We start from the raw sequence: 22481 nt of genomic DNA on the forward strand, positions 1-22481 counted from the left end.
AAATATAGAGACAGACAGAGCTTCATGGCCAGTGATGTCCACCACACGCCCTGGTCAGATCTCTGTGGATGGGTTCTGGTAGGGGCAGAGAATAGGGAGTTACCATATATAAATATAGAGACAGACAGAGCTTCATGGCCAGTGATGTCCACCACACGCCCTGGTCAGATCTCTGTGGATGGGTTCTGGTAGGGGCAGAGAATAGGGAGTTACCATATATAAATATAGAGACAGACAGAGCTTCATGGCCGGTGATGTCCACCACACGCCCTGGTCAGATCTCTGTGGATGGGTTCTGGTAGGGGCAGAGAATAGGGAGTTACCATATATAAATATAGAGAGACAAAAACAGGTTATACACCTGTGGTGGAAAATGACTCAGTGAGTTATGCTATCCCGTGTGATACTACTTAAGAGAATTGTATCCTGCTATAAGTGTTTTTTTTCTTTCTAACCTGATACAAATGTGTCTTCGTGTGACTTAGTCACAAGACTGGGCGTATAGCTAAGATCCGTTTGGGTGCGACCCCAGCATGTGAGACATCCCGTGTTTTTACTATCTGTGAGCTGTGATAAATGCAGTTAGATGATTGAGCCCTTGAGCTATCAACCTCGAGCCATCTTAAAATCTGCACAGACAAACCCATCGCCTTGTACACACTATGTTCCACCCCTGTTTACACACATCTGCTAAACTGCCATGTAGACAAGAGGTTGTACTTTCTATAACAGCAGAGAGCCAACTCTGTTCGTTGGGCTTTTAACTCTGCACTGTTGTGTGGATTGTTGACTGATCCATTTTTTTGCTAATCTTATTAAATAGAATTGTTGTTTGAAGAATCTACAGTCGCTCTTCCTTTTTGGTTAGAATTTCCACTACACAGAGAGATATGCAGACAGACACCACAGAACAAACACACACACACACAATAACATAACACAAAAGAAGAGGATAACAAGGAAGTGAACTCTGACCTCCAGTGATAGTAGCCTCAATCTCCGGCGGATAGAAGAGCAGCTCCTTGGAGGAGGGAGTCACAGTGATCCTCTCCCCAGCCCTGGCCCAGTAAGAAAATTCGTAGTGAAAGGGGCTGATGAGCTCATCAGCTCTCTCTTGGATGGGGGGCTGGCTGTCACCGCCATCCTCAGCCTCTTGGGCACGTCTCTCCCTCTCCTGGCGCCGCAGCTCGATCTCCTGCAGCTGCTGCTCCTGTCTCTGCTCCTCCAGGCTTCTCAGAGGGCCTAGGACCAGAGCTGGCTCAGACTCTATGGAGGATCTGATGGAGGACACATAAACAGTGTTTAGGTTAATACAGCAGGACCAGACTATGGACGACCTACAGGAGGAACACAGTGATAATACTTTTTGTTGTTGTTGTCATATTTAGAAAAACAATCAAGTAATTCATGTTTAAACCCTAATTCTGGAAATGCATGTAAATCTCCAACCTTTTTATGAATCATGTACATTGTACTGTTCTATGTAAATAGGTGGTTGAATCAAATTATGCACACAGATTCACCCCTTTGAGTTAAATGTATATTCTGTATACAGTACTGCTCAGCAAATCTTACACACAATCTCAGATATTCATCTTACAAACAAGGACAATGCCATCAGTCCACATTTTGCCTGGTTGTTTGGACATGGTAGAGTGATAGCAGGTCTATAGAGGTGACGGGCACTAACTTTATGGTGACTGTGACATCTAGGATCTTATCAGTGGTGATTAGGCCAGTCATGTGATGTCTCACTGCAGTCAGGGTCAGGATAGTGGGGGCTGACCTGAAGGAGACATTTAGACAAGTAGAGTCATTCACTTTGGTGTGGCTATTTAAAAGGAAAACATAGAAATGGATCCAATAGAACACCCTTACGTGTCGTAGGTATAATAGTCCTGTTCGAATTGGTGGCAAGATCGAGGAGTCACTTTGTACACACCTGGCAAAAGCAAGATTAGATGATTAATAAGCATAAATATTTGACTCATGTATCTACCGGTAACCTACATTAACCTAGGTTAGTCTCATGAAGACGCATTTTATTTTCCAAAGAGAGGTCTTTCAGTAAGGATATTGAAGAGAATCGAAGACAAGTGAAAAGAAGAGGAGTTTCTCCCACCAGGCTTGGAGAGACAGAAGCGGTTGACCCCCTTGGAGAGGTTATAGACGCCAACGTTCTCAGGCTTGCTGCCGTCCTGAAAGAACTCCTGCCAAGATACAGAGACACTCATTTAGACTTTCACCACAGCAACCACGATTATGTAATATGAGCTATTTAAAGGACCATTATGCTCAGCAATTCACTCATACTCTTCTTATCAGAGCAGCTGTCCAACAGTATGTGGACAGCTGCTCGTCGAACATCTCATTCCAAAATCATGGGCATTAATATGGAGTTGGTCCACCAATTGCTACTACAAAAAGCCTTCCAACTCTTCTGGGAATGCTTTCCACTAGATGTTGGAACATTGCTGCTGGACTTGCTTCCATTCTGCCACAAGAGCAATAGTGAGGTCGTCGGGCACTGATGTTGAAGCGTGATTTATCGCTCCAGAGAACGCGTTTCCACTGCTCCAAAAGGCCAATTGTGGCGAGCTTTACACCACTCCAGCCGTCTCTCGTCATTGCACATGCAGATCTTAGGCTTGTGTGTGGCTGCTCGGCCATGGAAACCCAATTCATGAAGCTCCCGACAAACAGTTTATTGTGCTGACGTTGCTTCCAGAGGCAGTTTGGAACTCGGTAGTGAGTGCTTAAACCGAGGACAGATTTAAAGGGCTACATGCATCAGGACTCTGCGGTCTTGTTCTGTGAGCTTGTGTGGCCTACCACTTTGTGTCAGAGCCGTTGTTGCTCCTAGACCTATCCACTTCACAGTAACAGGACTTCCATGCGGACTAGACCGAGTGCACACATGTTGATTTTGTCCATCCACACCAGACACGATAAGGATATGCAGGTTGAAATATCAAAACAATCTCTGAACCAACTAGATTAATTTGGGGACAGGTCGAAACACATGAAACATTCATGGCAATTTAGCTAGCTAGCTTGTTGTTGCTAGCTAATTTCTCCTGGGATATAAACATTGGGTTGTAATTTTACTTAAAACACACAAGGTCCTCTACTCCGACAATTAATCCACAGATAAAAGGGTAAACCGATCTCCCCAGGCTTCTTCTTCAGACTTTATATGGCAGCTGGCAACCAACTTTAAGGTGCATTACCACCACAAACTGGACTGGAGTGTGGACCTCAGTTAAACTTTCAATCACCCATGTGGGTATATGCTCCTAAAAACCAATGAGGAGATGGGAGAGGCGGGACTTGCAGCACGTCAAGCTTCACAAAAAAAAACAAGTTCTATTTTAGCACCTGGCTATGCAGACGCTCGTTGATGCTCGCAAGCATCATGGGTGCAATGATTGAATAACGTGTGTATATATATATATATATATATATATTGCAACGCACACGACGTGGGCGGTGTGGTCAGCATGTTACAGTTGACCGGGGCAGCTCTAGCAGGACAGATTTGGACAAACTGACTTGTTGGAAAGGTGGCATCGTATGACGGTGCCACGTTGAAAGTCACTGAGCTCTTCAATAAGGCCAAAGTTTGTCTATGGAGACTGCATGGCTGTGTGCTCGATTTTATACACCGGTCAGCAACGGGTATGGCTGAAATAGCCAAATCCACTGATTTAAAGAGGTATCCACATACACTACACGGCCTAAAGTATGTATAACAAGCACAAACAGAAATACACACAACTACATGAATATGAACAAACCTAAAGACACAGTCTCTCTGTCCCCTACACACAGCCCTCCCCTGTGTTACTACTGACCAGGGTGATGGCGTGGGACAGGGAGCAGCGGAGGATGTAGCCTATCTGTCTGAGCTCTACTCCCAGCACGTCAGAGTCCAGCACCTCCACCTCCACTGACTTGAGCTTCCAGCACCACTCCTCATGGGAGATACTCACTGGGAGGGAGGAGAGCAGAGCGTCAGAAAGTGAGACATTGCTACAATATTGACATAAGGACAAGACATACATAACCTAGCCTGAGAGACTGGAGTACAGCCTGGCTTTAGTGTATGGATTTATTCTCTTACAACATTGACCATCCTATAACATACTTGTTCAGTAGACACTTAAGGGAAGAAAACTGAACGAAACGAGGAGCTACTAAAAAGATCTTGTCCAAAAATACATTTTTTTTAATATACCTTTTGCCCCAATGAACATGACCCAGGAGGTCCGTACCTTTGTATTTGCCAGGCAGAACGTTGTCGAAGGAGATTTCCAAGGTGTCACCACTCCCTGAGAGGAGCATGCTCCTCCTCTCCCCCTGACGACTCACCGGCTGCAGGGTCACCGACAGGTCATCACAGTTCGCTGGGGGTCAAGAGGTCAAAGGTTATTCAAAGTGGTAAAGCCGTGAAAATGAGACCGTCGCTGATTAGCTTTCTAACGAGAATGCTAGGACTAATAGAGTATTCAGATGGACTGTTTTCAGCGTTTGTCCTGACAATGACCCAGTTAGGCATCAAAACACACTCAGTCTGTCTAATAGAAAAGCACTTTTAACCATGACTGTTTTCATTCAACAGAAAATGCGCCCTACTGTTCCCTGTTGAATAAGAGTTACTTCTCCCTAAGGGGTTATTGTTAACCTTGAATTATTCCTACTTGACATCTAAACAGGAAATGTTCAGAGTGAGTCATAGACTAATGGGAGAGAGCTCCAGGGCAGGCTTACCCAGACAGTAGACCCTGCCCGAGACGGAGGCCATGAACTGGGTGAAGAGGAGGTCGGAGAGGGGCCTGTCCACCAGGGAGACCTCCAGAGCAGCAGGCTGCAGGGCCAGGCCAGCCTTTACCTCCGCCTCAGGAAGAGACACCTGCAGGGAAGGATGGAAGACAGGATGAAACGTTAGCCTAAGTACAGCCAAGGTAAATGGAAAAATCCTGTTTGGTTGTATTTTGAGGGTAACATCCCTAAGAGCTGACCTCACGTAAATAGGACTGGAAGAAGGATGAAGTTGCCCATAGACACTGATCATAGATCACTTTAGTATGCTTTCTTCACCCTTATAGGGATATGATTCAGAGCAGCTACGCTGATCCTAGATATGGGCATAAGGGCAACTTCGCTCAATACAACCAAAGCCACCAAAATTCAAAAGCCACCAATTCATCTCATAGTCAGAACAAGCTGTATTTCTGTAACGTACGGTAACACTGTAGTCTCCAGGTTTGGCATAGAAGCAGAAGGCCCCCTGCTGGTCTGAGTCGGTGGTGCGGGTGGCGGTGTTGTCCTGTCCCAGGGGAGTGAGGGTCACCTTGTAACGCCCCTGCTGCTTCAGGCCCTCTGGCAGACGGGTGATAGCGATCTGACCACACACGCTGAACCTGGAGAGGGGGACGAGAATGACATTTATAATTTATAATGCTTCAACAGAACAACTACGTAGCTGTTATGTCAGATGTTATGATTATAGATGGAGGCATCAATAGGACACATTGAAAGTCAAAACTCACCCAGCAGTGATGATGTCAGGGAGTTGAGGCGTGTTGGGAGCTATCTTCACTGTGATTGGCTCAAAAAACATGAGGTCCTTGTGCGTGCGGAGGGTGTAGGTACCGGTGGTCATATTCTCCAGGCGGTAGGAGCCGTCCTCTTTGGTCAGAACTGTTACAGGGGAAGAAAGAGAGAGGGAGGAAAAGGGAGAGAGAAGGAAAGGGTTCGGCAGAAGGACGATCCCAACGCAAATGGACATAGCATGTCTCCACTTTAACCAAACAATGTCATCTCTGATATTTCTCCCACGAATTTGAAGACAGATAATAGAAGAGAAATGGGGTGGTGGATGTCACTATGGTTACCTTTGATCTGGTTGTTGAGGGTTACCGTGGCGTCAGGTACCCCGTCCCCCTCCAGGCTGTTGAGAACCCTGCCGGTCACAGAGAAACCCATGACACGGAAGATGGGCTACAGAGAGAGAGAAACACAAAACATAACACACGACACCTCCAGGATCATGTACAGTATTATAACCACTGTTAATCACATGACACAAAGGCAAATGCTCTACGATTTTAACCCATAAGTAGCAGTCAAGCAGAAAGCTGGAGCACTGTAAACTTACCTCCAGTTTCAAGCTGTTGTGCTCAACCCTGAAGTCCATTCTGGAAGGCGCCACATCAAATGTGATCCTCTCTCCCCTGTAGAAGGGAATCTGAAACACAGACAAATTAGTCCAACATAGTCAAAGTGAAGGACAAGAAACCAGACAAAGTACATCATTTTTATATACAGCCCTCCAGATTGTTGTACAGAGCCTTCCAGATTGTTGTACAGAGCCCTCCAGATTGTTGTACAGAGCCCTCCAGATTGTTGTACAGAGCCCTCCAGATTGTTGTACAGAGCCCTCCAGATTGTTGTACAGAGCCCTCCAGATTGTTGTACAGAGCCCTCCAGATTGTTGTACAGAGCCCTCCAGATTGTTGTACAGAGCCCTCCAGATTGTTGTACAGAGCCTTCCAGATTGTTGTACAGAGCCCTCCAGATTGTTGTACAGAGCCCTCCAGATTTTTGTACAGAGCCCTCCAGATCCCAAGTATATTTTACACATTAATGACAACATAAGAACACCAACTGTGCTATTTCAGCAACACACATTAACTGGGAGGGATATGTGCTGAATACGTAGTCTTCAAAAGGCATATTCTTAGCCCAGGGCTAATTTGCCATGGGATAAGTGCAGTGTGAACCACACAAGTGTGTTGTGGCGGCCATCTTACCACAGTGTAATCTCCGCTGGCCAGTGAGGGGAACGAGAAGATGCCGTCCTCTCGGGACAGGGCGCTACACAGGTAGACCAGGGAGTCATCTCCAGACTCGGCTCCATCCACTGGGGCTGTGTCACAGCCACTGATGTCCTGGGAAACACAAGAAATACACATATTAGAGGGAATTGTATTTATTTTTATTTAACTAGGCAAGTCAGCTAAGAACAAATTCTTAGTTACAATGACGGCCTACACCGGCCAAAACCGGACGACGCTGGGCCAATTGTGCGCTTCCCTATGGGACTCCCAATCACGGCTGGTTGTGATACAGCCTGGATGTAAGATAAGCATTACATATATCTGAAACTTGAAATTCACGTTTTGGGTAAAAACTGTATGTATCCGTCTAGGTTACAATATCATAATATAAATATTCATGTATAAAATGTCCAGCTTCATAGACAGCCAACATTAAGGATAAAATATCACTGTAGTGCATCACAATATGTAATAGAAACACAGCGGACTGGACACCACCGCTCTTTCAATTTGCCATTCAATTCAATACAAATATATTTGACCTCCTTCTTCACTGTGGCAGAGTAGAGGAGGAAGGTGACTTTTTTCATGGGTTCCCCATCACTCCGGACCTCCCCAGAGACATCGTACCCTCCCACCACCAGATGTTCTGCAGCCGCTGCATTGGCACTGGACACACGCACGGACGTAGCGCTCTGTGGAATTACAACGCAAAATGATTGTGAAGCATTTGGACGTTTCTGCTCCAATTCTTTTTGCATAGTTCACACTACCTGTAATCACTTATGTTCTTACTCTGCTTGCTTATATTACTTGTGCAATAGGATTGTTGAGTTCCAATTGCATCCACCTAAAACTGTGCCAATAACACCTACAGCTGCACTTTGAGATGGCTTGAGATCATGAGCCCTGCAGAAAGAAACTCACCTGCTCTAAGGTCCAGGACGGATGAGAAGCAATGATGTCATAACTTCCAGGAAGTACTTTGGAGAAGGTGTACCTGTGAAATGACCCAAAACAGTCTGTGTTAGAAGCCTAGTGCCTCTACCACCCCCACGTATATTGTCCTGATACAAAACAACAGCGGATGTGTACAAAAGCATTAGCATTGATATGAATGGCTTGAGTTGCCACTACTGAAAGAAAAGCCAGTGTGTTTGTTTGTGTTGTAAGGGGTAGTTATATTGCCTTGTAGTTTAAAGCAACACTGTTAAGAGTTTGAGGAGCGGCCCCTTACTTTCCTCCAGGCTGAGTGAGCACATTCTGCAGCTTTTCTCCTGTTCCCTCCCTGGTCAGGCTGATCTCCACCCCAGCTGGGCCCAGGAGTTGGCCTTTACTGAGCACCTGGGACATACACAACACATTAACGCCACAACAAAGTAAACAATTATTTCAGAAATGCACATACTGTATATCCGGTAAGTACTAACACTAAACAACCATTTTAAAAAGAGGCAGATCTCTGTGCCATTCTCTTTAGTCAGTAAATAGTGATGTATTGAGTCTTTTGGGGGGGGGTGGAACGTAGTCTAGCGGTTAAGCGCGTTGTGCCAGTAACAGAAAGGTCGCTGGTTCGAATCCCCGGGCTGACTAGATTAAAAAAAACATGTTGATGTGCCCTTGAGCAAGACACTTCACTAATTGCTCCAGTAAGTTGCTCTGGATAAGAGCATCTGCTAAATGACTAACTATTCCAGAGAGCACCATCCCCACAAGGGTTAGGCCAAGGCTTATTGAAGAAGAGCTCCTCTCACCGTTCCAGAGACAGAGAAGCCAGTGAAGACAAAGTTGATGTCCTGCTCCTTGGTGCAGATATCATTGACCCCGTCCACATAGAGGTCCACACTGGTGGGCTCTGCAAAAACACAGACAAGAGTGTTATGTTACAGCACTGCTGGCTATACACAAGAGCTACAAATACACATGAAATTCTCCTTACCAAAGCTCCACCCAAGAGGAGGCTCAATCTTCAACACAAAGTCTCCCTGTGAATAACAAGAGTCAAATATTAGCAGAACTGCCACTATGAACCCGAGAGTGGACGTCTCTCGTCTCTAAAATGTAGGCTCTAACAGTCCCGTCACAAGTCAAACTGTTGAATAAACTTAATTTGAACGTACTTTGCCTGTTGTCCACTGATTTTGTCCCTATAAAAGTAGGTAATCTGAGACAAAATATCCACAGAGTAGTGTTATCAACCTGAGTTTCAGTACGCTGGGCTGTATGTCGGTTTGTATTTTCAATGCTGACTCAATTCACATGCGACGCTGCACAAGATGTCAACAATGCCGAGTTTAACCGAAGCAGACTGAACTTTGTCCCACGCAATCAACAGGCAAATTTCACAAGCACTTTCAGCTGATTGCGAGGTAACTGTGCTTTGGTCGACAACATTAAGCTACATTCGGCTATTGTTTGATATTGTGCATCACGTGAAATGCGTCAGGAGGTGGGAAATACAAGCAACAGAACCGCTGCCGCAAAAAGTGGGGTAAACAGCCCTTTCCTGTGGCTACCCCATCTCCACCTGATACCGCCAACAGGACCAATAGCACGGACAACTGGTAAAGTACGATTAAATAGAATTGTATTCAACATTCTGTCTTGTAGAGACTACTGCGTCTTTTTTACAGCGACTTCTTTCAGACTAATATCTATGAAGTAACCAGGGAAACAGTCTGAGGTTTAGACAAACCAATGCCATACTACTACTACTACATTTTCATATGTATCAATACCACAGGAGGCTGGTGGGAGAAGCTATAGGACGGGCTCATTGTAATGTCTCGAATGGAATAAATGAAACGTATCAAACGTATGGATACGACGTTTGTTTAATTTATTATGACATTACAATGAGGCCGCCTGCCTACTCGGATCGATACATGCATTACCTTGTCATAGAGGGGAATCATAAAGTATCCATTGATGGGAGCGCAGTCCGTCTGATATTTCAAAGACCCTTGTTTGGTGTACACTTTAATCTGTGAGAGACAAGACAGACGATGTGTATTTAGCAATGCACAAACACAACCAAAAAGGCAAAAGCATGATTTCATGCAATGCATGCTGGATAGCACTATAGGCTTTTGCAATCAAGTAGCTTGTTAGTTAACGTGAATGACTTGCACCGGCAGTCATTAGGGTGAGGGTGGTCCAGTCTGAGATTATTTGACGAAATAGTAATCCTATTATTGTAAATGGTGTGTGTATGGTGCAATACCTTGTCAGTACAGTGGGGTTTAGGTGGACTGGCAACTAGCTAGGTCAACTTTAGCATGCTAGCTAACGTTAGCTAGCCAGTGCGTAAACTACCATTCGTTCAGAGTTTTAAAATGTAGAAAGGACTTAAAATCAGTTAAACACATTTAGATACTTTTAAATAGCTTCAAGTTATTGCTTTTCTGATGTGTTTTGTAAGGATAGCTAGTTAGTACAATACTATGTTAGCTAGCAAGTTCCGAATTTCGACATGGTTGTGCACGAGAAACCAGCAACATAGATCAGAGATGGCTCGTGAGATTAGTGTGGCTACTCAGAGAGTTAGCTAGATCATCTTACTAGCCACATTGGGGGTAATGTTATTTCATTCAAACTCAACTGTCTTTTCACCACTCAAGACCCCCAGCAAGTGTATCCGCCTACTAACGTAGTAGGCCGTCTCTGCACTCACCTCGATCAGCGAGTAGTTGATTTCAACGTCGGATTTCACGAACCCTCCGCAGGCCACCACAATGTCATCAGCTGACACTGTAATAAATTGGCAGCAGATGATTCCAAATAATATCCAGAACACTGCCATGTCTGCCGGTTCCGTTATTCCGAGTTTTCGCCAGAAGATTTTTCTGGACAACCGAATTGACAGTGCACGCTGCCTCCGGTTCCGTAAGCTGCGCTGTTGAAGGAGCAGTAGCTACCTATTCTGGAGGCGTCGACACCTGCTGGTGCGGAGTTGACAAAGATTAAGTATGTACTTTTGAAAATGTTGGGTGCCTATTCAAATATGAACAGAATCTTGTCTTTTGGGTTTCCCTACTGAACAAATTAAACTAGTTATATTCACACAAAGTATGACAATAAATAACACACGTTTTAAATACTTGCATGATTTATTTTCCTTTTCCAGCCACAATTCAATATGCAATAAGGCCCGAGGGTGTGTGGTATATGGCCAATATACCACGGCTAAGGGCTGTTCTTAAGCACCATGCAAAGCGGAGTTGGCCATATACCACAAACCCCTGAGGTGCCTTATTGCTATTATAAACTGTTTACCAAAGTATTAGATTAGAGCAGTAAAAACACATGGTTTGTCAAACCCGTGGTATACAGTCTGATATACCACGGCTGTCAGCCAATCAGCATTCAGGGCTTGAACCACCCAGTTTAGAACAATGAATAACACACAGATTTTGGAATTATAAAACTTTAGCCAAAATTACATCTTACTAGTTGATTCAAATGTAACAGTTCACTCATAAACAATGGTTTGCAATGGATAAAACAACACTTCCCCTTTATGGAACACAGGCAGTGGAGACAGAGTACAGTAAAAAAGTATTAGTTCAGTTTGGTATGTAGCGGAAGTTGGGACAGTAGATCTCAAATACATTTTGAAATATTAAATCATATGTAGCTTGTCATGGTTATTAAAAGTTAATACTTAGAGGGAGTTAATGGAAATAGTAAACAAGAGATTAAAGAATATAAGTTTACACAAATCAATACAGTATACCTTTAAAAGATAAACAAGAAAGGCCACATTTAAAGTGCAAGAAGAATGTTTAGTGTTTATAGGCGTTCAAGTGGAACAATATGGGATCAGCTTTGATTTTTTTTTTTTATTACTTTACTCAGAAGGGCAATTCAAAGTTTTATAGTGGTTCTTGTCATAAATAGAGTCCTTCTTGGAAGGAAAACAGGTAATAGTCAGCAGAATTATCATCATGACATCACATATAGTAATGTTTATGGTAGGCTACATATAGTAAACAACAAACAGGACAATATATTCTCCACAAAAGTCAGTAAATAGCTATTTTGCCAGCCTTGAGTTAAAACTATTGGTCCAATATTGTAAAACTGTGCTTGTTAAACGTTTGCACATTCACAGATCTCAACATGCGTTGGATCAAAACCAAAGATAGGCTAAGCTAATCCCCCAGTTGCATAGTGTTCCTCAAATCTAGTGTCTGCCAGTGGTAGGGCTGGTTTCCTGGACACAGATCAAGCCTGGTCCTGGACTAAAAAGCTATTTTAATGGAGATTCTCCATTGAGCATGCATTTTAGTCCAGGTCTAGACTTAATATATTTCTGGGAAGCCAGCCCCTATAGTGTCTGCAAGTAATAGTGTTTAGACAGCCAGTTACAAGTAATATCAAGAGCCCTGAGTTTTTTGGTCAGGTAAAACTCAAGGGCCTAATCCTAGCAATTCAGACATGAGTAGCAGAGTCCGGGGGTGGCTGGACCAGGAAGACCCCAGAGTTGGAGCGGTAGCTGGGACTGACTCTGTCTGAGGAGTGGGACTGGGAACGAGCACCTGTGGATATAATAGCACAGGTCCTCTGGGCCTGACACAGCTTTTGGATCAGGAAACGCTTGTCTCGCCCATCCTGGCCGAACAGGGAGAAGAGGAGGGTTAACCCTGGGAGGGTACTAATAATAACCTATAATTAACCCTATAACAATGTTATGCCAGATAACTAGGAGCTAGATTTTTTTCTGGTCAGGAAAATAATCCTGTCCCTACAGCTTAGTCCTATGAAGCTACTGTACAGTATAGAGTTGTGCAGCCATGTAGACTGGTTACTGTAGCTACTCACCATGACTAGCTGTTCCCTCAGTTGGTTGATCACTCGCTTGTGCGCTCCAGCTAGAGCAATGACATAAAACATGGCCAGGCTGAGGGAGGAAAGAGACACAACAGTTATCAAATAGCCCTTTGTGACGTGTTGATGAAAAGAGGGTTTTATAAATATATATATTTGATTGATTGGCTGAAACCATAGTCTATCGGCCTGGATATCAAATGATAATGAACCGTAGACAGGAGTGATATCATTGGCCGGAACCCGTACCATGTGATAACAAAGAGGGAGACGGCGAAGGCCTCAGAGGAGATGGCCAGGAGGAACTTGCGTGCCCCTGCAGGCAGCTGGGACACCGTCCGGGGGAGCACCTCCCAGGATGTGGTGTAGTTAACGAAGGGACCACAGGCCTGGGAACAGCTGATCCTGATAAGGGAGAAACGGGAGGGTAAGTTTATGTCCCCAACAACTGATCTAGGAGCAGATTGATACTATTTTCACACTATGGTGCCAAGCCAAACTGTACTGTGCTGACTCAAATATTTCCTATCCAGCCCAGTTTCAGCAGTACAGCTGAAAAGGGTATGAGATTGGTGCACGGTGAGTTTCAGTGCAACTAGCCATATTGATGGTCATCTATGGAAATAAAAACGCATGCATGGTAGGCTAACTGCTGCCATGTACTCACTGTGCGATGCCAATGGTGACAGGTACACAAGCCAGTGCCAGGCCAATCAGCAGCACAGCCAGGAAGAAGAAGTTGGAGCTGGAGGCTCGGAACGGACGGGTGGCCGGGCGGCAGTTATTCACCAGGGTCACCTGCAGGGTAGACAATACATACATTCATCAACATATTTGTGGGTGAGAATTCCCTTTCAGTCATTTCAGTCAACATAATGCACACAGGTATGGGATATTCCTTTTCTCTATCAATTGGGTGAAGGAATTAGGATAAGGAAATATCCTGACCTACACTATGACTTATGAGGTACAGTATCGCTCAACTCAATCAGTTACCTAGAGTATGTAACCCAAGGTTTAGACCCAGCTAAAACCATATGCTACAACCAAAAACACAAACAGTCATTCATATCAAATCTAATTATATTTGTCACATACACATGGTTAGCAGATGTTAATGGGAGTGTAGCGAAATGCTTGTGCTTCTAGTTCCGACCATGCAGTAATATCTAACAAGTAATCTAACCTAACAATTTCACAACAACTACCTTATACACACACACAAGTGTAAAGGAATGAATAAGAAATGGTACATACAAATATATGAATGAGTGATGGCCGAACAGCATAGGCAAGATGCAGTAGATGGTATAGAGTACACTATATACATATGAGATGAGTAATGTAGGGTATGTAAACATTATATAAAGTGGCATTGATTAAAGTGGCCAGTGATACATTTATTACATCAAGATGGCAAGATGCAGTAGATGGTATAGAGTACAGTATATATATATATATATGAGATGAGTAATGTAGGGTATGTGAACATTATATTAAGTGGCATTGTTTAAAGTGGCTAGTGATACATTTATTACATCAATTTTTCTATTATTAAAGTGGCTGGAGTTGAGTCAGTATGTTGGCAGCAGCCACTCAATGTTAGTGGTGGCTGTTTAACAGTCTGATGGCCTTGAGATAGAAGCTGTTTTTCAGTCTCTCGGTCCCTGCTTTGATGCACCTGTACTGACCTCGCCTTCTGGATGATAGCGGGGTGAACAGGCAGTGGCTCGGGTGGTTGTTGTCCTTGATGATTTTTTTGGCCTTCCTGTGACATCGGGTGGTGTAGGTGTCCTGGAGGGCAGGTAGATTGCCCCCGGTGATGCGTTGTGCAGACCTCACTACCCTCTGGAGAGCCTTAAGATTGTGGGCGGAGCAGTTGCCATACCAGGCGGTGATACAGCCCGACAGGATGCTCTCGATTGTGCATCTGTAAAAGTTTGAGAGGGTTTTTGGTGACAAGCCAAATTTCTTCAGCCTCCTGAGGTTGAAGAGGCACTGCTGCACCTTCTTCACCACACTGTCTGTGTGGGTGGAGCATTTCAGTTTGTCCGTGATGTGTACGCCGAGGAACTTATAACTTTCCACCCTCTCCACTGTCCGTCGATGTGGGTAGGGGGCTGCTCCCTCTGCTGTTTCCTGAAGTCCACGATCATCTCCTTTGTTTTGTTGACATTGAGTGTGAGGTTATTTTCCTGACACCACACTCCGATGTCTCGTTGTTGTTGGTAATCAAGCCTACCACTGTTGTGTTGTCTGCAAACTTGATGATTGAGTTGGAGGCGTGCATGGCCACGCAGTCATGGGTGAACAGTGATTACAGGAGAGGGCTGAGAACTCACCCTTGTGGGGCCCCAGTGTTGAGGATCAGCGGGGTGAATCTCTTGTTACCTACCCTCACCACCTGGGGGTGGCCCGTCAGGAAGTCCAGGACCCAGTTGCACAGGGCAGGGTCAAGACATAGGGTCTCGAGCTTGATGACGAGTTTGGAGGGTACTATTGTGTTAAATGCTGAGCTGTAGTCGATGAACAGCATTCTCACATAGGTATTCCTCTTGTCCAGATGGGTTAGGGCAGTGTGCAGTGTGATTGCGATTGCGTCGTCTGTGGACGTATTGGGGCGGTAAGCAAATTGGAGTGGGTCTAGGGTGTCGGGTAGGGTGGAGGTGATATGGTCCTTGACTAGTCTCTCAAAGCACTTCAGGATGACGGAAGTGAGTGCTACAGGGCGGTAGTCATTTAGCTCAGTTACCTTAGCTTTCTTGGGAACAGGAACAATGTTGGCCCTCTTGAAGCATGTGGGAACAGCAGACTGGGATAAGGATTGATTGAATATGTCCGTAACCCCACCAGCCAGCTGGTCTGCGCATGCTCTGAGGACGCGGCTGGGGATGCCGTTTGGGCCTGCAGCCTTGCGAGGGTTAACCTGTTTAAATGTATTACTCACGTTGGCTGCAGTGAAGGAGAGCCCTCAGGTTTTGGTAGCGGGCCGTGTCAGTGGCACTGTATTGTCCTCAAAGCGAGCAAAGAAGTTGTTTAGTTTGTCTGGGATTAAGACATCGTGGTCAGCGACGGGGCTGGTTTTCGTTTGTAGTCCGTGATTGACTGTAGACCCTGCCACATACCTCTCGTGTCTGAGCTGTTGAATTGCCATTCTACTTTGTCTCTACTGACGCTTAGCTTGTTTGATTGCCTTGTGGAGGGAATAGCTACACTGTTTGTATTCAGTCATGTTTCCGGTCACCTTGCCCTGATTAAAAGCAGTGGTTCGCGCTTTCAGTTTTGCACGAATGCTGCCATCGATACCGTGCTTCTACACCTGCATTGCTTGCTGTTTGGGGTTTTAGGCTGGGGTTCTGTACAGCACTTTGAGATATCAGCTGATGTACGAAGGGCTATATAAATACATTTGATTTGATTACACGGTTTCTGGTTGGGGAATGTTTCAATAGACGCTGTGGGTACAACATCACCGATGCACTTGCTAATAAATTCGCTCACTGAATCAGCGTATTCATCAATGTTGTTGTTTGACGCTATGCGGAACATATCCCAGTCCACGTGATCGAAGCAATCTTGAAGCGTGGAATCCGATTGGTCGGATCAGGGTTGAACAGACCTGAGCACGGCTGCTTCCTGTTTAGTTTCTGTACCTTCCTGATGCTTTTACTGTACTGTATTACATAGAACTACAATTATGGCCACCGGCCCACCTATCACAGTACATTGATACGGTCTAATATTTCTATGGTATGTTACCTTTTTGATGTAGAAGATGATGAAGTACTTGATGGTGCAGATGGCGGGCAGCAGGGGGCAGTAGAACGTCCCGATCCAGCAGATGGTCTGGCCATACACAATCTCCAGGACGTTCTGGGGGATGGCAAACTCCTGCTGGCCCCACCACTTGGCCAGGCCGCAGTCACAGTAGTCCACTATGAGTCTAGGGGGAGGGGGAGAGAACCGTCAGAAGAGGAGAGGATAGAAGAGGAGAGAAGAGAAAAGATGACTTACTTCCTAGGGAACTCCACAAAGACAGTGACGGCACCGATGATGATGAAATCAAAGATCATGAGTTTGTACATCTCCTGGCCCACGCGAGACTCCCAACACTATAGGCAGAGGTAGAATTATATGAGATCATAGTAACGTCCAATATCAATATGTACAGTACCAGTCAAAAGTTTGGACACACCTACTCATTCCAGGGATGTTCTTTATTTTTACTAAATTGTAGAATAATAGTGAAGACATCAAAACTATGAAATAACACATATGGAATCATGTAGTAACCAAAAAACTGTTAAACAAGACTAAATATATTTTAGATTTGAGTTTCTTCAAAGTATCCACCCTTTGCCTCGATGACAGCTTTGCACACTCTTGGCATTCTCTCAACCAGCTGGATGAATAGATTTTTGCATTCCAGGTGACTACCTCCAGCTTCATGAGGTAGTCACCTGGGATGCATTTCAATTAACAGGTGTGCCTTGTTAAAAGTTAATTTGTGGAATTTCTTAATGCGTTTGAGCCAATCAGTTGTGTTGTGACAAGGTAGGGGTGGTATACAGAAGATAGCCCTATTTGATAAAAGACCAAGTCCATATTATGGCAAGAACAGCTCAAATAAGCAAAGAGAAATGACAGTACATCATTACTTTAAGACATGAAGGCCAGTCAATACAGAACATTTCAAGAACTTTGAGTGTTTCTTCAAGTGCAGTCGCAAAAACCATCAAGCGCTATGATGAAACTGACTCGCATGAGGACTGCCACAGGAAAGAAGACCCAGAGTTACCTCTGCTGCAGAGGATAAGTTCATGCAGCCCAAATAAATATTTCACAGAGTTCAAGTAACAGACACCTCCAGCTATTTGACCAAGAAGGAGAGTGATGGAGTGCTGCATCAGATGACCTGGCCTCCACAATCACCCGACCTCAATCCAATTGAGATGATTTGGGATGAGTTGGACCGCAGAGTGAAGGAAAGCAGCCAACAAGTGCTCAGCATATGTGGGAACTCCTTCAAGACTGTTGGAAAAGCATTCCAGGTGAAGCTGATAGAGATAATGCCAAGAGTGTGCAAAGCTGTCATCAAGGCAAAGGGTGGCTACTTTGAATAATCTAAAATCCAAAATGTATTTTGATTTGTTAAACACTTTTTTGGTTACTACATAATTCCATGTGTTATTTCATAGTTTTGATGTCTTCACTATTATTCTACAATGTAGAAAATAGTACAAATAAAGAAACCTGACTGGTATTGTATATCTACGGTAACCTTTGACCTCCACTCACCGGGTAGAGGATGTGGTTGTACCCGCAGACACAGTTCCCTTCCTGGCAAGAGGTGATCTGACCCCAGAGGGAGACGAGAAGCACACAGATACTGGTCAGGCGCATGAACACACACCTGTGGAAAGATTATGACATTACAAAGAAATGACGTTGGTGTTAAAATGCAAAAATCTATTCATCAATACCAGGGTGCTACATCAGTATGCAAACTAGAATAGGTGTGAAACATCAAGAGCATCATTCATTGATTTTCACAGAAGAAATGCTTGGTTGCCAGGGTTGGGGTAAATTTCATATTAATTCAGGAAGTAAACTGAAAAATGTAATGACTGAATAGAAATAAAACAACCCCAGCCCTGTTGTTTACCTCATGAGAGTGAAGCGGATCTCAAAGGCGGGGGAGTAGTCTTCAAACTGGATGATGAGGGAGAAGATGAGGGGGGTGATGAAGTTGGCCAGGGTGATGACGATGGAAGGCAGATACTCATAGATCAGGTCCAGGATGAAGTTCACCTGTTATGACAACGCGTGTTTGAAGTAAAACAGAAAAGGCACATGCCATTAGGTATACAGTACTGAGGAAGAGAAAATTCATTTCAATAGAACAGCCATTGTGCTTATCCCTCAACCTTTGAAATTGTTGAATGTGTCAAGTGTCGTTCTGTGTTGATGTTTGTGTCGTTTGTAAAATCGATAAACGTAAAAATAAAAAAAACACAACCATTGTGCTCCCGAGTGGCCAGTGGTCTAAGGCGCTGCATCTCAGTGCTACAAGGCGTCACTACAGACCCTAGCTCGATCCAGGCTGTATTACAACCGGCCGTGATTGGGAGTGCCATAGGACGGCGCAAAATTGGCCCAGCGTGGTCTGGGTTAGGCCGTCATTGTAAATAAGAATTGACTTGCGCAGTTAAATAAAAAATACAAAAAATTCAAAATTGTGCTAAACCAGGGGTGTCAAACTAATTTTTCCCCGTGGGCCGCATTCAGTCTCGTCAATGCTCCTTGACTGTCTAGTTTTTCTTTCGATTACTTTTAGGATGCTGGAAAGAGTGAAGACACAATAAATGTAGGTCCATTATCAATTCTACAGTTTAGATTTGGTTTTAGTCATTTCAATGGCGATTAATATCATTTTTTTCCCCCCCCGGGGGAAAACTATTATAATAAAATGATATATTTCAGTTTTTATGTCTATTGACCAGCTACCTACAGAGTCCATAAGGAGAGGCTGAGGACATCAGGGACAGCAGGGTGTGCTGAGGAGACTCCAGACCTGTCTCTGACCAACTATCCTCCCTGGCTGTGACCAAGATGCTCCTCCTCCATTCACGCTTCAACTCCCTTCATGTTGATCATTGATTTACATTTGTTTTCTTGTATGTGCTGCTGCAATTCAGCTTTAAGCTTCCATAGTACACATCAAATTAAACTGAACTAACGTGGCTGTTTAAAGGTTAATCACAATGTGATTTAAAAAGAACCCTCCACTAAATGGGGCTCCCTGGTGGTATAGCAGTCTTAAGGCACTGCATCTCAGTGCTAGAGGCGTCACTACAGACCCTGGTTCGAATCCAGGCTGTATCACATCTGGCCGTGACTGGGAGTCCCATAGGGTGGCGCACAATTGGCCCAGCGTTGTCCAGGTTTGGCCGGGGTAGGCCGTCAATTGTAAATAAGAATATGTTCTTAACTGACTTGCCTAGTTACCTTGGTCATCTGTGCTTTCTGGGAGAAGTTGGTGGCTATGTAGATGGAGTAGAAACAGGCAGCCAGTACAGCGATCACAAACAGATTCAGGATCAGTCGGATCACGTAGATCCTACACTTCTCCTTCCGTGTCCTGTCTGCTATCTTCTGCTTGATGCGCTCCTCTTCCAGATCAGTCTGTTGACATAGAAAGGACAGAGGAATTAATATAGGATCTCCATTATATGCAGTTATAAGCACTTATACTGTATATATTAATAAACAAATAAACACAGCTCCTTCTGAAAGGAGTTGTTGAAAAGCGAGTGGTAAACAGAAGTGAACCAATACAGTTCTGTTACATTATATGGCTGTAACTGGAATGTGTGAACTGAGGACTTCAATTCACTTTGTCAATAGTGTTGAATCACATTTCTCCCTGTTGTTTTGAGTCAACCTATACTATCGACTGACTACTGACACCTCACCTTCAGTTCATAAAGAAGACTGCTCCTCTTGAGCCTGGCTGCGCTGTCGTTGACGATACAGAAGTCCCAGCCGGCAAAGATCTTGTTGCAGAAGCTCTGGAAGCGATCCTCGTCCTGCACCAGTTTACGCTTGAAGCCAGTCGCAGACCTTTGGGGAACGACGAGAAATGCAGATTTGGAAATTGCTAAAAAACTGAAGTATTTCTATAACAGTATATGACATGCAGGACCATGAAAATCAATTGGACAGCATGTGCATGTTTGAGAAGATATGCCTTTTGAGGAGCGGTTTATCCAAAAGACGTGTATAATTGACAAGTCTGAATACAGTAAGATAGGGCACTTTTTACCTTTTGACTATCCATATGAGACTGAGGAAGAGGTAGGCTATGGTGACCAGCAGGTAGGCCAGAGGCAGGTTGTAGGTGAACTTAGGGAAGTGAATGGTCTCTACCTTGTAGTAACCATAGAAGAGGTAGGTCTGCTCCAGAAAGCCCTTTAAGATGTGAAACAAACAAGGGAGTCATTCTCAGTCCCAGAACATCATCTACAGTGCTATGCAGGCGTACAATGAGTGACTGAATTAAATGAATAAGAGGGCGTGGTATATGAGGAGGGTAGTCCGTACCGCCCCTGAGAGGAGGTCTGTGATGTGCTGGTGGAAAACCACCAGGCCACGGCGAGAGGTGCTGGGGTAGTTACTGCACTCGAAGCCTGTGGTTCACAACAGAAGCAACAATATAATATTGGTAAGGCATCTTTCTAGAAGTCCATTAACAATGAATTTAAAATATATATATATATATATATATATATATATATATATATCATAGATGAGATTAACAATACAACCTTCATAATCTAATGTAAAGATGACTGATGCTCTTGATGTCGCAGAACAGTTATGGAAACCATGTGTTTGATGTATTTGATACCATTACACACATTCTGCTCAAGCCATTGCCACGAGCCCGTCCTCCCCAATTAAAGTGCCACCAACCTCCTGTGATGTACATGTAACTGCCAAAATAAAGGAAACACTTCAGCAAATGAGGGATGCAAAGTCTATTGAAAGCAGGTGCTTCCACACAGGTGTGGATCCTGAGTTAATTCAGTAATTAACATCCCATCATGCTTAGAGTCTTGTATAAAATGCTTATTATTTTTCGCTACTTTGAAAGACGGGTCTCAAAGGAGCATAGGCGGTTTAAAGGGTCTGTGTGTTTCCTTTGTCTTGACAGTTACATGTATAATATGGTCTACTTTACTCTATAACACGTAAAGGCCTGTGTTACCATCTACGTGGTTGAAGGTGGTGTTCCCTGAAGCATGGGGGGCGGTGATGATGGGCAGCATGACGAAGCCGAACATGAGCAGGAACATGATGAAGTTGAGCAGCACCAGGAAACGCAGGAAGGAGAAGTAGGACAGGATCCCCGTGCCAAACATCCCTGTGATGGGACACAGAGAAGGGAAAGGATGAGTGATTTAGATACCATCCCGGATCTTAAAGAGATCAACATCAATGCACTCATATCTTTCAATGCTTCCAACAGAAGATACACAAGTGAGCAAAATAACTTTTAATTGCCCAATTTTCATCAGCGATATTACATCATCTCTGTGGACACTCTACCTTTGTCCCTCACAATTCCAATTTTGAGCTTTGATCGTGTAACTAAGCCTTTGACATAAATCATGTCAATAGAAGTCAATTGGAGTAACAGGTTGTTTTGTCACTAGCATCCACTCTCTTACCCTCAATGACATGGATGTCTCCCCTCCAGAGCTCCAGGTTGCTGAGCATCTCAAACCCATCCTCCTTCAGCCTCCTCAGGGTCCGTCTGGTGCTCTGTCTCCACTGGCTCCAACTGCTCAGATCCTTGGCCTGCTCCAAACGCTGGTCCCTGTCAGATGATCAATCAGTCAATATATTAAGCAATCAATCAGTCAGTCAATGTTTACATACTAACCATTTTTCAAGAATACTAACATCACAACAGAATCCACCAAGAGAGCTTCAACAAAGAGACTCAATATAGTGTCCACCATGAACATAACCATCTCTAGCCCCAATCGTTATGCTCATGAAATTGTAGCCTATTTGTAGTGAATGGTGTGCTCTGTTATTGGCCTACGGCTTGAGAATTGCCATATATCTAGGAGAGATTCAGAGAGCATTCCTTCACTAATCCTGTAATGTCTCAAATTGATACGAGAAAATTAAACACTGCCTGCAGAGCAATAACTATGCACTGCTGACCCCTACAGTGAGTGAAGGCAATGAAGGCAGATAACCAATTACTTCCAACACAGTAAGACTCAGTGAAAAACA

The 22481-nt window shown here is 44.2% G+C and overlaps 1 protein-coding gene across 1 annotated transcript in view; it reads right to left on the reverse strand.

Moving 5' to 3' along the window:
* The window catches only part of LOC115119767 (BOS complex subunit NOMO1-like), a 34838-nt gene that overhangs the window by 11280 nt on the left and 1077 nt on the right, over positions 1–22481 (reverse strand). The window contains 34 exon segments of the mRNA XM_065006176.1: positions 976–1277; positions 1691–1786; positions 1879–1942; positions 2123–2210; positions 3855–3991; positions 4275–4406; positions 4771–4912; positions 5246–5423; positions 5553–5703; positions 5898–6003; positions 6161–6250; positions 6816–6953; positions 7385–7537; positions 7770–7842; positions 8080–8186; positions 8597–8697; positions 8782–8827; positions 9737–9826; positions 10516–10674; positions 10677–10755; positions 12262–12455; positions 12666–12744; positions 12921–13076; positions 13339–13469; positions 16431–16614; positions 16686–16783; positions 17970–18084; positions 18337–18482; positions 19680–19856; positions 20147–20294; positions 20497–20642; positions 20775–20860; positions 21442–21597; positions 21905–22053. Coding sequence (XP_064862248.1) covers positions 976–1277; positions 1691–1786; positions 1879–1942; positions 2123–2210; positions 3855–3991; positions 4275–4406; positions 4771–4912; positions 5246–5423; positions 5553–5703; positions 5898–6003; positions 6161–6250; positions 6816–6953; positions 7385–7537; positions 7770–7842; positions 8080–8186; positions 8597–8697; positions 8782–8827; positions 9737–9826; positions 10516–10674; positions 10677–10755; positions 12262–12455; positions 12666–12744; positions 12921–13076; positions 13339–13469; positions 16431–16614; positions 16686–16783; positions 17970–18084; positions 18337–18482; positions 19680–19856; positions 20147–20294; positions 20497–20642; positions 20775–20860; positions 21442–21597; positions 21905–22053 — 4397 coding nt within the window.

The sequence above is a fragment of the Oncorhynchus nerka genome, linkage group LG21 (assembly GCF_034236695.1).
Source record: "Oncorhynchus nerka isolate Pitt River linkage group LG21, Oner_Uvic_2.0, whole genome shotgun sequence".
Taxonomy (NCBI): Eukaryota; Metazoa; Chordata; class Actinopteri; order Salmoniformes; family Salmonidae; genus Oncorhynchus; species Oncorhynchus nerka.